The sequence below is a fragment of the Antedon mediterranea genome, chromosome 1, assembly GCF_964355755.1.
Source record: "Antedon mediterranea chromosome 1, ecAntMedi1.1, whole genome shotgun sequence".
Lineage (NCBI taxonomy): Eukaryota > Metazoa > Echinodermata > Crinoidea > Comatulida > Antedonidae > Antedon > Antedon mediterranea.
Window position 1 is genome coordinate 3925037 of NC_092670.1, and position 15110 is coordinate 3940146.

At 32.4% G+C, this 15110-nt stretch overlaps 1 protein-coding gene across 1 annotated transcript; it reads left to right on the plus strand.

The window, feature by feature from the left end:
* Positions 1-1214: 1214 nt before the first annotated feature.
* LOC140051354 (uncharacterized) lies at positions 1215-13806 on the plus strand. Its single transcript, XM_072096547.1, has 3 exons — positions 1215-1611; positions 11819-12429; positions 12511-13806. Exons 1-3 carry the CDS (start codon positions 1215-1217, stop codon positions 13804-13806), a joined length of 2304 nt encoding a protein of 767 aa, XP_071952648.1.
* The last annotated feature ends 1304 nt before the right edge of the window (positions 13807-15110 follow it).

Here is a 15110-nt window from a genome sequence, read left to right on the forward strand (position 1 = left end):
CTTATGGCCAGGAATCAATGTGGTTATGTTTTCACGGTGCGCAATAAAAAATTACGCGGTCTACGCACGATTTAACGAAATCACGTTTGTAATCATATCTTCACAACCATGAATCACAATTAAATAAAATTTGGTACTCATAAATTTCAGGGCATAAATCATCATAATATGGCAATACAATTACGTGCGTAGCGCATGTAACGCATGCGTACGCGCGCTTAAAATGTTAAGCCAATTTTAAGCGTTTACAAAATTGCCATGAGTGCGCATATTTTTGCGCGCGCACTGCGCGTTAAATGTTATTGCGCACTCTTTTTGCCCGATTTCTGTTTTCTTGACTTACTTTTCAACTCGAAATTACGTTATACGAGCACGTCAAAAGTTACAGGCTACGCACGTGTAAATTAAAAAAATATAAATGTTTTTAAACATTTCAACATTTTTAAACATGTTCAGTAATTTCGGTCAGTATAGTTCACTATGTCGGTCGGTCGGTATGTCTGTCTGTCTGTCTGTCGGTCTGTCGGTCTGTCTGTCGGTCTGTCTGTTGTACGCTAAAACGGTCTAACGCCATGGGTCTGAACAGGGCCTAAGCATCGGCACAATAAAGGGATAATATGCAATTACGATAAATCACCGTACTTAGTACAACAATGGAAATTATTTAGGCTACAATTAAAATGTAGTACTTTTTGTAATTATTACTAATTGTAACGTTTGTCATATTATAATAGATGTACAGTAAGATAGTAAGTCTTAAACTGACTTTCCATTGTATTTTTTTTCAGAATAGCATTATGAGTATAAGCCATAGAACGTCTTTTAATATTCAGAATTTTCTGAGAAATCTTAAATTTACAAATGATATCCAACCACAGATAACAGAAACAACAGGAGAATTTAGACAAGTCTTTGAAGAATGGACAGAAAAACGTTCATCAATTATTGAAAAATTGTTCAGGAGAATTGAGGAAGTCAAATTTGTAAAGCTTCTAATACAATTCATGAAAGCATTTTCAACGATTTGTATTATATTAATTTATGTGCCTATCGGAGCACTCGTGCTAACTCGAGGATTTTGGTTCTTTAATCTATTCCAGTTAACAATACCGCTTGTATTATATGAAGTTTTCGACGGTTTCTTTAATTTCATCCAAATTTATCGAGTATCACTGTTGCTAGAAGATCAAGATGACCGAAGGTTAACGAAACAAATGCAAACTTGTGTTCAATCTTCGCTGCTAACAACCAATAAAGTATTCAATGATGCCGTTGATGAGTTTAAGAAAAGCCGATATACATCTGAAATGAACCAACTTATCTTAAATCTACAATTGGTGTACTCTCGTCGTTATTCGTCAACTACTGCTAAGGTAGTAACAGTAATTTGTCTGTGTATTTATGGATTTCTCAGAGTTATGTTTGTTGTAATTAAAGACGCTTTAAATGTAATGAAAACTATAAAGGATATACGTAATGGATCTGAATCTGACTTGCAGAAACATATTACGGCATTACAAGCAGTGCTGATACGTGAACATGACATTTTACAAACACAATATGACATCCGTGGCCCGCATGAAGAAACAGTCTGGGCTAAACTTGTACGTGGTATTAATTATTTTTATTTGTTTTTTTTTTTGTCGTTAATTTTCACTTTTCTTCAGTTCATCTGGAATACAATATACCAACAATATAATTAAGATGACAACAAAAGATGTTTATTCTAACTTCGTTAATAATGTTTTATTCCCCTGAAAAGCATACTTGGAATAACGTATTCAACGAAGATATCAAGTGGTGTGATGTCTGGAAAAGAAAAGTGAAAAACAAAAAAACTAAGAAATTTGTCCAATTGAATTACAAATTACTAAATAGAATTCTACCTACAAATCTAAAACTGTATAACTGGAAACTGTAATAATAACATATGTAACAAGTGTGGAGTCATTGAAGACGAAAAACATATTATAATATGAACCATTATTATTGTTTTATTATTGTAAACGTAGTCACATACTGTGGAATAAAATTGGCAATATATTTAAAAAGCTAGATAACAGCAGTAGCTGTTAGGATGTAAATGTCAATTAAAAAATCAATTGTACTCAATTGCCGTGTACGTCATATACAAAATTAAAATTCTAACTGAACCTGTATGCAAAAGGAAAAAAAAATAAAATTAATAAATATCATATGATAATGATAAATTTTAATACATCCATCTTTTTTTTTTTTTGTCATAAAATTTAGATATTAAAAATATCTTGGACATTCCTTTTAAACAATGGGAATGTACATTAGGATTTACAGTACGACTACCCTGTTCGGTGTAAGCCTACATCATTCTTTGTTAGTATACTAAATAAACTATCGATAATCCTGTCTATACTTTACAGATCATATCAGACTATTTCATTTGTTTGTATATTGTACATACTTAATATTTTAATTGATCTGGCACTAAGTTATGAATGTATTCGTATTCGAAGACTGAGCATACATTTTTATCATATCATAATTTTGTTAATTATTTTTATGATTAAACCACAAATGGCCCACCGGCACTAGGATATCTTTATTGTATGAAGAACGTTGATATGGGTTGTAATATAATTGTGACAATATGAAGGAATAGCAAACATTTGATTTAAGGATTCATATTTCTACATTTCAAACATCAGTGTGTATACCAGTATTTGTTTTTGAACAATAAAGGAATTGTATTTTTATTTATTGCAAAATAAGTACAATTGACAGTACAATGACTAACATCTGGAAAACTCAAAACCAAAAATAGACGTTTATTGTATTCTGAGTTCAGTTACTGCAATGATGTTCATTCTTTGAAGAATTGTCTGTTTTGGCCTGTAAGTCTTACTACTAATTTAAAGCAAGCTCGCGGTATGTGTAGTGTTGCCACGCATCGATGATCAGTTTTACCGAAGAGTCGATTGAGTCCGCTCCGAACCGAATCTGATTTTATCAACAAGACGAGACAAGATACAAATTTAAAAAAAAAATAATTAAAAAATTAAAGAATTATCAAAAATAAAGATACTGTACAATAAAAACTTTAAAAAAAGCATAATATATATACATAATAACAATAGCCAAAATTGGGTATTGTTTTGTAGCATAGTCGCTGTTTATGCTAAATATTAACAATACTAAGATTCTTATAAACCAATCACATCAATGCATTCAATCCTAAACTAAAATTACTAACATTCTATGGAAAATACAGCACTCATTATAGATCGTGTTTTTCCAAGATTGATCTCTCTATACACAGATTCCAACGTGTCCGAAGCTCTGGTTAATCCATAGATCATTGTACAATAACAGCTAGTTGATTGCTCAGGTCAGTTTAATTGTTTTGACACATCGAGCGTCCCAAATTAATATTATTTTTTACTACAGTGGCAACATATCTCACAATGGAGCCATAACTGTGCGTGGGGTACAGCTGCGCTTACTAAGCATATATGCCAACAGCGGACTAATATTATACGGTATCCTTGTTGTAACCCATACATGTGAAAACGCCCACAAATGTGAAAACAACCACAAATGTGAAAACGTATCACCCACAAATGTGAAAACAACCACAAATGTGAAAACGCATCACCCACAAATGTGAAAACAACCACAAATGTAAAAACCTTTTCACCCACAAATGTAAAAAAAAATCCCAATCAAATTTAGTGCTAGGCCCAAACAATTTTGATCGAGTTAATGTTAATGTATTTATGTACATTGTATTGAGTTGTTTCAATAATTGTGTGTTCACGATACGTCTGCTAGGGTCGTCGTTAACGCGTTGGATTATTACCATTTGCTGCTTGTGCGCGCGATATTTGCATGTTAACTCGTTGGTTTAATGTACGTATAGTTCAAGATGATATTTGTTTTTTGCGCATGCACGATACTTCAAGGTCAAGGTCATGTTATATCATTGTTACTTGTAGTGTGTAGTTAACAAATAACAAATATCGTCTTGAACTATTACGTACATTAAACCAACGAGTTAAGCGTGGTCGACGCAACGCAAGGACGTAACGCAACGTAAGTGATTTGACCAATCACAAGCCATGGATTATTCGAACAGTGGCTTGTCTTTGTTCAACTCGCTTGCGTTGCGTCTACGTCCTTGCGATGCGTCCTAGTGGGAACCACGCTTAACATGCAAATATCGTGCGCACGAGCAGCAAATGCGTTAACGACGACCCTAACAACAGACGTATTGTAAATACACAATTATTGAAACAACTCAATACAATCCTGATATTATAATGTATTGACTCGATCAAAATTGTTTGAGTCTAGCACTAAATTTGATTTTTTTTTTTTTACATTTGTGGGCGATGGTCATTTTCACATTTGTGGGCGCTGTTTATTACATTTGTGGGTGATGCGTTTTCACATTTGTGGTTGTTTTCACATTTGTGGGTGATGTGTTTTCACATTTGTGAGCGTTTTCACATTTGTGGGTTCAACAATCCTTCTTTTGGACGTTTCAATTGTTTATGTATTTGGATATTTTTCAGAAAACATGAATAAGCACACTAACCCACGGTATGACACACTGGTCTGTCATTGAATGTGTACATTTAAAAAAAGTTGTCAGATTGAAACTATTTTGATATTAAACACTATTCATCAACATTATTTACATTTTTTTAAACTGAAGAAATGACTACTTAAACTACTTTAAAGCTGTTTTTTAATGTTTTTTTTTAAATTTCATTTGTAGAATAGCATCATGAGACGCACTTGATGAGTTTGAAAAAACTGGTCAGTAGAGACTGGTTATAATTATAACATACTGTACATAATTATTTCTATACAATAAATCTGTAGATCAATGTAGACATAAACCAAATTAAACCACTTAATAGAAACAAATTAATAATACTTCCCATGCCTGAATACATGTTTTGGTCTACTTGTTAATGTGTTATAGCTCTGACGTCAGCAACTCCAACGTACCAGGCTATAAAATTAACCTGTGTACTCAGCAGCAGCAGCGGAGGTGAAAAACAAACTTACCAATGCAATTCAATTCAATTCAAATCAATTCATTTATTTTCCAGAAGACATATAAAACATATAATACAATCAAAAATACAAACACAAGAAAACTGGCGGATTGTAGAAAAGTGACCAAGTCACTATGTTAGTACTCTCCTTCTGGTGCAGACAAAAACAAGTTAACAGCAAAATACATTAAATAAGGCAGGGAAAAACTTAGAGGAACCAAAAAGGCACAAATCAGTCACTTCAATAGAGAGGGTATCCCACAACCTCGGAAAGGAAATAAAAACAGAGTGGTAAAATGCATTGGTACGAGAACCCATATGCCTAAAAACTAATTTATAATTTCTACGAGAAACTGGTGTGGGCAACAATGCACCATCAACCAGAAAATCTACGTAGAGACACTTAATAACAAATTTAACTTGAAGAAATTGAAGTCTATGGTACAACCGCGGTTAATATTGAGACTGATCAGCGTAAGAAGCAAACTGCCCATCTCATTCCGGACGCACCTCATGACGATGACTACGATAAACAATAACAAGGCCAACAGCCATAAGTCGCGTGCTAAAACGCATAGTGATACCGGACCGACAGACAGACCGACAGACCGACCGACCGACCGACATAGTGAACTATTTTCTTTAATTCACTTTTCTTTTGTATATCCAACAATCATCTTTTTCATTTTTAATATACCTTACCATTTCTGTTTATTATTTTGTATTGTATTGCTATGGAGGAAAATAAATGTCTTTTGAAATGAAATGAAATGAAATAGAGTCGCGTCCACGCGACTAAAAATGACAGAAAGAGAAAGATCATATATAAAATAAAATCGCAAGTTTGCATAAAACAAATCCGGGAAAAGAGATTAATAAAATTATTCTTATAGCCATTATTAACTACTAAAATGTGAATATTGATTATTACTGCAGTAATTCAATATTTTTTTCCAATAACCTACGATTGATCCACCGTTGTACTTTTAATTTTTTATTTTTTAGATTTCACCCTCTTGCAGCTCACTCGAAATTCGACAGTCTTTTTCGATTTCAATTCCATAAGTTTAATTTCCAAAATTTAACCAATCTTGGCAATGCATCTAAATTTTGATCCAGGAATAACCGTATTTATTAATAACTGACCAATCACGCCGCATACGTTTGATCATGAACTAAAAATAAGTCTATGGTGGAAATATAACGGTCTCACAGCAACAACTTCATTACAGGCGACGCTCTGGTAGATTATACCAGACCGTTCTAGTTCGTTCGATAGACAGCTGTTTGATCAGGTCAGTAGAATAAATGCCGTAATATATTATTTGTAGGCCTAACCGTACAAAACGTTTACGTCACGGTGGGTTTACAGCATGATGCGGTGTGAATCAGATGAACAGTCGTGTAATTCGGTAAAGTTTTTGATACAGGATATTTTGACAAATGCTAACAATTTTCGTCCATCCGGAGTTAAGAAACATGCTAAAAAGGAAAATTGAAAATCTTAAATTGATCGGTGATATCCAACCAAAGATAAAAGAAGTTACAGAAGAATTTAGTATACTCTTCGAAAAGTGGTCGAAATGTCGTTTAGAGGTTATTGAAGAGTTGAAGGTGTTTATTGGTGGAGTCATAATGGTAAAAATTGGAATGAATATAGTTAAAGTTATTGGTTTCATTTCCGGTATACTTGGAGGTGTTTTGTCTATCGGTGCAGCTATTTTTGCCCCTGTAACTGGAGGAATTTCATTAACTGTTGTTGGATTAGGCCTATCGGTCTTCATAGCATCCGATGTAATTCTAATGTGAGCACAGTTTGCAGACGGTTTTTTTTACTAGATTCCAGAGCAAACGGGTAGCAAATTTGCTAGAAAAAGACAGTAAGTTAACGGAAGAAATGACGACTGTTGTTGAATCAATGATGACCACCAGCAAAGTCTTTATTGATACCGTCGATGTAGGGCCTAATGATTGACAAATGTTAGTAGCAGAATACTAATAATTGCTTAATTGAATACAATATTTTTGTTTCATTTTCCTATTCATTGTAGTATTTCGTCATCTCTAATCAAACCATGCAACTGGTTAAACTAATGGTCTATTAAAAATAGTTGAAATAAGACCAACGTAGTTGATGATGCGGAATGGACTTAAATCATGAATTTTAATATTGTACCGTCCGCCTCGTTTTTTACACAGCGGAATAATGACAGCTTGATTTTTTGATTTTGGAAATTAACCAATGCAATCTAATGATTTGAAAAATGATTAAATAAAGTTTGCACTAGATTTGAAAACCAGTTGTACTTACTTTAATGTCTTGTGTGTGTACTTTACCAACTTAAACCATCCATAAGAAATACAAGGCTTACAGTGGCATAGCTTTCGCAAGACTTGAACCAGGACGCGTCTACACTATCAAAAGTTATTTTACAAACTTAATGGACATATCACTACCAAATGTTGGCACATCACACTTGTTGTCAAACTATTTTGATACTGTAGACAGAGCTTAAATTTCTATACAATAGGCCTATAGTATCTGACGTACAATATGGAGTAATGTGGCCTATTCATTAATCGATTAGCAATTAGTGGTAACACATAATATTATTATGATTGGAATGAAAATCAAATCAACAATCTAGTTCAGATTCACGTAATAAGATACATAAATAGACATAATAATATTCAAATTTTTACAAATCTTTATCATTCTGAGAAAAAAATAGTGAAATGTCAATGAATCACAACTGCTGAATAGAATTGTTATTTTAGATTTGTTTTTAAAAATTTCTATCTCAATGATTTCGAAATATACTATTGGCAAATAACGTCCACAGTAGACCTACGTGGAAACCCCCTTATAAAAATAGGCTATAATCAGAGAAGACCCTGCTATACTATAAGTGTATGCTTTAAGTGTTTACTTTTAGCAAACTAATCTAGTGGTGTTATCTTCTCGGAAAATGATTCACCTTCAGCGACCAATGACATTTACAATTGAAATATAAAAACTGACCATAATATATGAGAATTTTCAGTTACCTCTCTGCTTGAATACAGTTAACTCTATTATGCTTATACACAATAAATTACTTTGGTTCCGTTTAAGTAATTTAATGTGTATAACGTTTATGTGTAATTTTTTATAGTGTGTATAATGTTTTCATATATTTATTTGTTTCTTTAAATAGTGTACAAAAAACGAATTTCCGATATGCTGTGAGAGCAGCGCATTATTATTATTATTTATTTAATGTACTCAGTGCACACATTAGAAATGCAATTAATTATAATATTATATCTAATAAAATCTCGCATGATACAAAAAAAAAAAAACCAAAAAATTGTTCGCGTTGTACCAGCTGTGCAAATATTTCATTGGAAATTCCGACGAACTATAAAACAGTTTGTTGGAAAAACAATGTTAATAACATGATTTATTTTACATAGAACAGATATCAATTTCTTATCTCGATTACTGTATAATAGACTTGCACCATTGTTGTTTTATATCACATTGTATTTTTATTTATTTTGCACACACCCACTGTAAAGTCTTTATCAGCAAAACTTGACGATTCTTTGTATAACCAAATTTAAGTACAGAGAAACAAGAACAAACACTTTAAAGAACAACATACATCATAGGCTGGTTTTTAAGATTAAAAAATTATATCCACTGATAGGGAGCATGTTGAATGATACATTTTGTTGCTTTAGGTATTAGCTTTACATGGTTCAAATCCTGCTAGGGTTTATCAGTTTTTATAAATAATTTATACTACAAACAAACTCCGTCATTGACCTTTATAAAAGCAATATTGACCAGGAGTCGAGGAGTGTCTTGAAGCTGTGCCGATTTGCGGCGCCCCTGCATTAACCCATATAGTAAGCTTAACCGCTCGACCAGTCCACTTATAATTTGGTCCATATATTATATTATAATATGTCCATGTTAAAAGAAGACAGAATGCGTGCTATTTAATATATCGTACGGAAGGTAAGCTTTTGTGGCATAACCAATATATTTTTTTTTTGAAAGAATTTTTTTTTTCCTGAAAATCAATAGGCATGTTCTTTAAGTATAGGTCTACAGTATACCTATTTACAGAATGAAATAAGGAAGGACACATGCTGGTGGTACTAAAAAACTAATTATCAACTAACAATAGTTTAATTTGAATAACAATAAAACAGCAACGAGAAAAACAAACGGGTGGATATGAAAAGAAATAGGTACTCGTATCAAAACACCTGTACATTAGATAAAATTATGTTTAGAAAATTACAAATCACAAACTCTTGCCTCTTGTACAAAAATGATGTAGTTCTCGAGAAAATGCAATTTCAGTACACTTACTGCTCGCCGGGTTTTGAAAATTGTCTCCTATCTTTTATAACACTAGCCCGGCCGCGATTTTTTTTTTCGTACATAAGTTGGGGACCCCTCATGAAACGTCACAAAATAAACATGAATAATTCATCAGTTAAATTTGTTGTTCCGTGTGCACCCAAGCGTATAGGCCTAGGATTCTAGGTCAATTCACGTGATTGCCTTCGCGCACCTCTTCTTCACACACACGTCCACTATGCAAAATGTGTCGAGGCTAATCGACAGCTAGGCAAGACATTAAACTAAGTAGTAATTGGACATAGCCCAAAGAAAGCTTAGACCCACAAGAATAAAGAATGTGTATAATTTGTGTACTGTAATTTTTTAATTCTGCTATTTTATTATCAAACAATATGCATGTACTCAAAGGAACTTTAAAAATGCGCGTATATGAACACATGAGATGGGAAGATTAGACCCATGAGAATAAAAAATGTATTTTTGTGTAATGTTTATGTTTAATTTTGTTGACTTATTACTCGGACTGTGTCATACAGGTAACTAACACACACGTCACACACACCAACACAGCTACTATAACTGGAATAGACATGGGTTTAGAGACTAGTAATTAGGCCTAATAGTATCAATAGAAACTATAATTTTAACACGTAATTCTTTAGTAATAAATTATATTAAAAACACCATAAACTAAAGGCTGATTATTTCGACAATCCACACAAAACGCCGCTATTCTCTATTATGAAATCGCACGCGGCAACCACAGCGGAGATAGGCCTAGAATCGTACAGCTTGTTGCTATACGCTTGGGTGCACACGGAAGAAAATTTTTAACTGATGAATTATTCATGTTTATTTTGTGACGTTTCATGAGGGGGGTCCCCAACTTAAGTACGAAAAAAAAAATCACAGCCCGGCCTGAAAATAATATCATTTTTTGATTTGTGAAGTTATTAATAAACCAATTTTCTTTATTTTCAATAGGCATGGTCTGAAAGTATATACCTATCTACACCAAAAAATTCAGAATGATAACTTGAAAACTGTAGGCGCTACCGTGCAAACAAACATACAAACATACATACATACAAAGCAAATACTATACTTGGCAAAGTAATAATGTGGAGACACTAGCATACACTTAATTTTTTCTTATAGCTAATATTAGCTAAAATATCAATATATTTTCTGCAGTAACCTAAATATTTGATATGCAAAATATATACAATAATTTCTTTCTTCAAAATATCCACATAATTATTTTCTATTAAAACAATTGGTTTATCACAATTAAATAGCGGCGCTATACAATCTTTGGTTGGATTGAATCTTTCTAGATAAAGTTTATAAAGTGTGCAATGTCTTCTTCTTGTCTGCCGCGGTAATTTATCAATTTTTTTCTTCCTCATCATCTGTTTGCTTATTTCTCACGCATGCTCTGCAAGAAAAAAAAAATCCTCTTTAATTCAGAATTAACAAAGTATGCTATGTGTTCAAAAAGGCATTGAAGCATAAATGAAATTCAATATTTACACACATCAACAAAATAGTCTGTATTCCAGCTGAGTTCCTGGCCTTTGTTATTTAAACAATACAAAGTACAACATTGCATCAAAGCATAAAATATCTAATAATAAAATACTATAGTAATTAATTGCTTTGATTGAAGTTCAATGTTCTGCATCACTGAATATGAGAGGTATGACGCGGGATAGCTCAATAGGATCTGGTCACACAGACACCAAAACAAGCAGGAAAACCAACTTTTGCTTCTCAAAGCACACAAACACCAACATTTCAAGGTATTTACATCTTATTTATTAAATAATTGCTTAAAAATATTCTCTAGTCTTTAAAATAGGATTTTTAACCATTTCACAACAAGTTCTACGAGAGACTACACCCAACAACAGAGATGACAAGATGTAGAGAGATTGGAAAAACCCATCAGGGTGTGTACAGGAATAAGATTTTTTGAATTTTTATTTTTGAAATGTCAATAAAATGTGGTCATGGCTATACATTAATTTCAATGCAATTATTATAATTTGTTCTATATTTATCAATTGTTTCTATGCTGTAACTATAATTGAGAGTCTCTTTGGCATTTTAATTTGCTTTAAGGAAACAGTAGGGAGAAAAATTACAGGCTTATTTACTTTACTCCATGGTACAGGTCGAGTAAGTTTCATTACTGTATATGTGATAAATATCGTTTCACCATAGAGAGGAGGTTTAAATAACTATTATGGTTGTTACTATCTTGCAGGATATTTTTTTTTCAAAATGGCAACAAGCAAATTAAATCAATTTTTTCAATATGTTGATGAGGACTTAGTATGCGCCATTTGCCAAGAAAGGTTTCAACATCCTAAAAGCCTTCAATGTCTACATAGCTTTTGCTTGTCATGTTTAGAGAACTGGGTAAAAACAAACCATGGCAAACTAACATGTCCAATTTGTTGCCAATCATATCCTATTCCAGATGGCGGGCTAAAGAAGCTTCCACCTAATACATTTCTAAATAACATGTTAGAAAACATTGAACAGTTTCAGAAGAAAGATAACATAAAATGTGTTTGTGGAACACCAGAACAGGCAACACATTACTGTAAAGAATGCAGGCATTACTTGTGTTTTGCATGTAGTAAGTATCACAAAATGTTGGCAATGTTAGCAAGTCATACGCTACTTGCTGCAGAGGAAGTGCGATCAATGAGGCCACAACAATTTGCAGCATTAAACCCGCCGTTGTGTTCTTCTCACAACAAACCACTAGAGCTATACTGCACAAAATGTAAAGACCCAATATGCATACAATGTGCCATAATAACACATCCCTCAATAGATCACAAACCAATTGAAATTGTAAAAGCATTTGAGTCATTTAAAGGATCTGCACAACAACTGAAATCCGCAGCCCATCACTACAAAGCTAAACTGGAAAATGGACTCAAGGAGCTCATAAAGAATGCTGAAAAACTAAAAGAAAGTAAAGAAATAAGTATCAAAGATATTGGAAATCAAGTTCAAGAAACAATACAAATAATCCAGAAAAAAGGAGATAAAATGATAAAAAAAGTTGACACAATTTATGAAAATAAAAAGAAAATAAATGATGTTGACATGGAGAAATTAAGGTCAATCTCCTCTGAACTTAACACAAATGTGAGTTTCCTTAATCAGTCACTACAGAGTGAGCCAGTAACTGCTATGATGTCAAGTGAAATTGCATTGAATACACTGAAAGAGCAACTGAATAATTCTAAAAACATCAAAGAAAATGACAATGGACAAATTAACTTTTTTGGAAACAAACACCAAATTGATTTGTTAAACCAACATGATATTGGGATTGTAACTCAAATTAATGTAAAGGTACCGGAATATGTCATCCAAGGTGAAACAATTGTTGCAAAAATAAGACAAAAATATTCAGTTGGTCCTAATCAACTTACAGCAACATGGACTCAACCAACAGGAGAAACCAACATTAATCTTGTTGAAGAAGATAACAATGAGTATGTTATAAGAGGAGTATGTAAGAAGCCAGGAATCTGTACATTAAATGTGTATTTCAATGGAAAACCGATCAAACAATCACCATTTACTATCAAGATAGAGAAGAAAGGACTGGTAAACGATTTTAATGTTGATGGAAGTCCTAGAGGACTAGTAAAGTGTGCTGATGATTGCTTGCTGGTTTCATTTTGCAAAAATGAAATTCACAAATACAAACAATCAGGAGAACGCATAGGCAAGATTACACTACCAAAAGGTGTGAACGTTTACAGAATGTACAATATGAAGAATAACAACATAGCATTCGGTAATTGGGGTAATGGCATTCAAGTATGTGATATGAAAGGTCATGTGATCAAATCCATTGGTACGGGTGTACTGACATACCCACCTGGTATTCACATAGATGAGGCAACAGATGTTATTTATGTAACAGAATGGCACACTGAATGTGTGTTCATGTTTGACATCAATAGTGGTAAGAAATTGATGAAGATAGGATCACAAGAAGAAATAGAATATGGATACTTTGGTGTAACACTTACACAAACTGGGAGAGTGCTTGTAGCAGATTGTGGAAATGATCAAATTGTATTATATGATCATGAAAACAAATCACTTAGAGTACTTATCAATAAAGGTGATGAAGATGGTATGTTGATGCGGCCACGTGGAGTTGTAGTTGATGAGGATGACAACATCATTGTATCAAGTAACCACAAACTACAACTATTCAGCAGTGATGGACATTTTATCAAAAGGATTGATCAGAAGGAAGATGGACTTAATAATCCAAGTCAGTTATGTATTATTTCATATCACCCACGTAGAATTGCTGTAGCTAATTACAATGGCTGCAACATTAAAGTATTCAATTATTAAGTTTTTCTAATATTTTTTTTTTATCTTTTGTGGTAGCCACCACCTTTATTCATCATTCAATCTTTCATAAATATATTACAATTGTTGTATATACTCTCATTTCATATAATATATAATACATTTCCGTTTCCTCAGTAGTTTTACTTTTTTTTTTCTATTCACAAATGTTATTCTCAACATCCTACTTAACATCTAATATTCAATTAACAATGTTTGTTTTTTCTTCTGATTAGAACAATCAGTTGTATTCATTTCGTAACCTATTCTTATATAATTTCTACTAGTACTGATTTCTTCTTTGTATACATATTATCTATTCTAAGTGGAGTTGTGGCTTGGTGGTTATGATGCTTGGCTACCACTCTAAGGGTCCTGGGTTCAAGTCCCGTCACATGTCAGGATTTTTGCTAAGGACCAAATTACTCCACTCCCAAAGACTTGTAATAATACTTTGTTTATGTAGAGCATCTTGTGTATATGTTTGTCTTGTGAACCTCTGAGGGTCCCTAATGATCAACAATAGCTGGATGGATCACCCTCATTAAATATAGTTTAAAAAAAAAAAACCCCTTCCCATTCTCTTAGCATTTTTTTTTCATTTTTTTTTTAATATATACAATCATAGTATACTATTACCGTTGCATTTGTTTCGATCAAACATATATTTAATTAACAATACATATTCTCTCTTTTAACTGTAAATTACTACTTACTAGCTATTTAAACTAACAAAATATTAACATTGCTTTTTTTTCTAATATAAAAACTGCACATAAATATATTTGCTAAAATGTAAAAGGTTATTCATTGACTAAAAATATAATACTTAATATTAACAATTATAATATAATTATAATAACAAAGTGAATTTAGCTAATTCAGTGATTAAATATAATAATTTCAATATAAAATTATATACTACTATAAATTATTTATTCATGAATTATTGTAAAACCTTTACGTAAAAAGGCACGTCAATAATTAAAATCATTAAAATACAATTATTTCTAATTATAATAGTCATTGTGATGGGTAGACTAAATGCAAGCGAAAATATTTTAGTCTCAACGATTATAAGCAATTAGTCTTAGTTAAGTCGAAGATGCTCTCCAGGTGGAATGCCATCCTGAGATGAGTAGTAGTAATTAGTCTTGTTTATTTTATTTCATTTATATGTAATTTTTACTTTCTATGGACCAGAGATTCCGAAAAAAAAAGATTGAATGAATGATTGAATATCTCTATTACAGTCAAATAATGCAGTAATTAAATGTCACTAAGGTATTTATGTAATTTGTGTCTGT